The 2,892-nt window shown below is 45.7% G+C and overlaps 1 protein-coding gene across 2 annotated transcripts in view; it reads right to left on the bottom strand.

Annotated features, from left to right (window-relative positions):
* The window catches only part of Slc35b4 (solute carrier family 35 member B4), a 23,498-nt gene extending 21,105 nt beyond the window's left edge, over nt 1-2,393 (bottom strand). The window contains exon 1 of one of the 2 annotated variants that reach the window (XM_033757650.1): nt 2,074-2,393. In XM_033757650.1, coding sequence (XP_033613541.1) covers nt 2,074-2,150 — 77 coding nt within the window. In that variant the 5' untranslated portion in view covers nt 2,151-2,393. The remainder of the gene's footprint in view (nt 1-2,073) is intronic. The other variant, XM_010611739.2, reaches the window with a different exon arrangement.
* Nucleotides 2,394-2,892: the final 499 nt, after the last annotated feature.

The raw sequence follows: 2,892 nt of genomic DNA, 5'->3' as shown, positions 1-2,892 counted from the left end.
TCAGTTGTTCCGCCGCCTTCCTTGCAAGCACAAGGACCTGAGTTCGATCCCCGGTACCAAAAATAAATAAATAAATAAATAAATAAATAAATAAATAAATAAATAAATAAATAAAATAAAATAATTAAAATAAAAGACACACTGCCATTAGCACCCCTCAAAATACTCCCCCTATCTTCAAATGCACTTATCCCATCTTTACTGCCATTTTATGAAGCACTTCTGGAAGTCTTCTTTTATGAATGTCTTTACTACTTCAGGTGATTAAAAAAAATTCAGCAAATATTGCTGCAGAGTGCCATTCACTGGAAAGGTAGCCAAAGAATTGGATGACCAAGATCTATAGACTGCTCAAGCTCAAAATTAACAGGGAGGCAGAAAAAGATACCAGGTTAGGACTTCAGACACCTTTGCTGCCAGTTGTTGACACTTACGTGCAGTGAAAGATTATCTAAGTTCTTGGAACCCGTTTCACTTTCAGCAGAAGAGGGAATATAACTATTGACCATGGAAGTGTTTGGATAGCTAGTGAAGACAATATATACACTGAAAACATAGAGCTAGACTGCACCACAGATACTGTTTAACAGCAGGGAAAAAAAGTCTACAGAGTCAAAGTGACTTGAAAATGCCACACCGCTAGAAGATGCCAAGCTAAGACAGAAATTTTTAACTTTGGGTTTTTAAATCCTGAGCCTTTCCCACCCCACCTGCCTCATTGGTAAGAGTTTCTGTCCTACAAACTTTGCACATTTTCATTCAACACTATCTGCAAGCCAAGCTACTTTCTCTCTGGAAAAGCATTATAGCCATTAATTTATAGTCACATTTCAAAATGCATTATTTCTCTGTAGCAGACATCCCTGCTCAGTACTAGCAGGCTAAGAGTGGCACACGCTGCTTCCCTCAATTTGGCTGTATTATTTTATATCAGGAGTGAGACCAAACCCTTACATGATTCAAATGGGTAGGTCAGGTAGCAGAGTTAGGCTAGCACTGCTCCTTTGCTAATGGCTGTCACCGAGGCCTAAGTCCTGATCTATGAAGTGGCAGGGCTCTGCTGTGTTACATGCAGCTGAGGTCAGAGTAACCCCAATTAAAATCCTTTCCCCTAAATTATGGCTTCTCACTGGCCTGATGGGTTACTTCCTAATTGCACCTGGTCCCAGTACCAGTTTGTTCTATCCAAGCATGATAAGCAGTGCTTACTCCCTAACAGCCCTGCCTGGCACCACCATGTCAGGTGTTCGGCAGTATTTTCACTAGATGCTGTCTAAGCCTACCCTGCTCCCTGTTCCTTCCCACAATTGTGTTCAACAAATAATGGATAATCTTGGGGGCCTCTGTCTTTGTTGCCATCAGCAGAATTGACCAGGTCCCAAGAACTGGCGTCCTCACTCTTAAGTCTCGTTTCCTGACTGTTCTTTAATTCGCCTTGTGCTGTGGTGGCCCAAAGCAAAGATCCTGGTAATGTCCCCTTCCCATTCCCTACATTTCTCAATTTAAAGACTGTGATACCTTAAAATGGAAAAGGTCTCTTTGACCATTATTTTACATAAATAATTTATCTGTTCAACGTCATTGAGATGCATGTTTGGACAAGGTACACATAACCATGCACATGGCCAATAAAATCAGTGCTTTGCCGAACAGGGGTGCTGTAAAACTGAAACTGCAGTGTGTACAAAATTAGACTACTCTATAAACTCAAAAAATGTTGCTCAAGTCAGGCAAGTGCCAAAAACAGGAAGAAGAGTAGGAGTTGGATGGGAAGTGAAGGAGAGGGTGGCTTGGCAAAGAAACCCAGAGTGCTGCCACTAACTAGCTCTATGGACAGGTCTCTTAAAAACTCTGCAAGCTTCAGTTCCCAAGGGTGCGGAAACAGGGTGACGACAGCAGTACTCCGGGTGTTCCCCTCACGGGGATGCTGTGAAACTGCTAGGCGGGATAGCGCGCGATGCTCAGAACTTCCTAGGCTGCACAGACAAGAGCGGAGCTCAGTCAGTCCGCCACCGCTCTACATTCCTCAGAGCAGTCCCCAGAACAGGGGTGGGGTCCAAGCGGGTCACTCACCGGGCCAGCAGCTCTAAGAAGATCACGTTACTGCAGCAGCCTGCGAACACCAGGCCCACCGCAAAGGCCGGGCGCATTGCCTGTGCAAGGGAAGAGGAGCGAGCGTGCAAGGCAAGCACCCGCTTATACCGCTACCCCAGGAAGCCTGCACAGCACATCGCCACCGTTCTGGGGTGCTGTCTCCTCTAGGGTCGCAGCGGTTCTCTCTTCCCCTAAGGCAGTCACCGACTCTGCCCGCGGAAGAACTGTAGTTCGCAATCAGACGAGGCCCCATTCATCCGAGGGGGCGTCCCAGCCCCGGATAGACTACACATCCCAGCATGCTGCGCGTCAAGAGGTCAAACGGAAACGTGGTCCGCCATCGTTGGGAGTTCGGCCAGAGTGGGTGGGTGTCTTTTGCAAATATCGCGAGATCAGTAGCTGCGGCGCCTGCTGGGAAGTGAAGTTCTCAAACTGTCAATGTTTCTAGAGAGAACGCGGAGAGCTCGGAAGGGGATTCATTCATCATTACAACAAACTTCTGGCTGGTGCACCAGAACTACAGAACTGTAAAGGTTCGTTAGCGATGTTCTGGTACCTGAAAGAGTTATTCTGAACTGAGTGAAACTAGTAATTCGTCTAAACTTATCTCTAGAAAAGCATAGTGAATCCAGAAGTGCAGCGACTGAAACTTTTGGCTTTTCAGCTGCTTTTTCAGGCAAAGACTCCAAGCTTCAATCTCACCTTAGGTAAAGATGGGAACACTAATGTCTATCTTACCTGGCGGATGAGAGTTAAAAGATATGGTCTATGAAAGCCTAACACAACAAGTGTATATTA

The sequence above is a fragment of the Fukomys damarensis genome, unplaced genomic scaffold (assembly GCF_012274545.1).
Source record: "Fukomys damarensis isolate Sample0158 unplaced genomic scaffold, DMR_v1.0_HiC HiC_scaffold_4, whole genome shotgun sequence".
Taxonomy (NCBI): Eukaryota; Metazoa; Chordata; class Mammalia; order Rodentia; family Bathyergidae; genus Fukomys; species Fukomys damarensis.
This window is presented reverse-complemented; position numbering and strand designations above follow the sequence as displayed.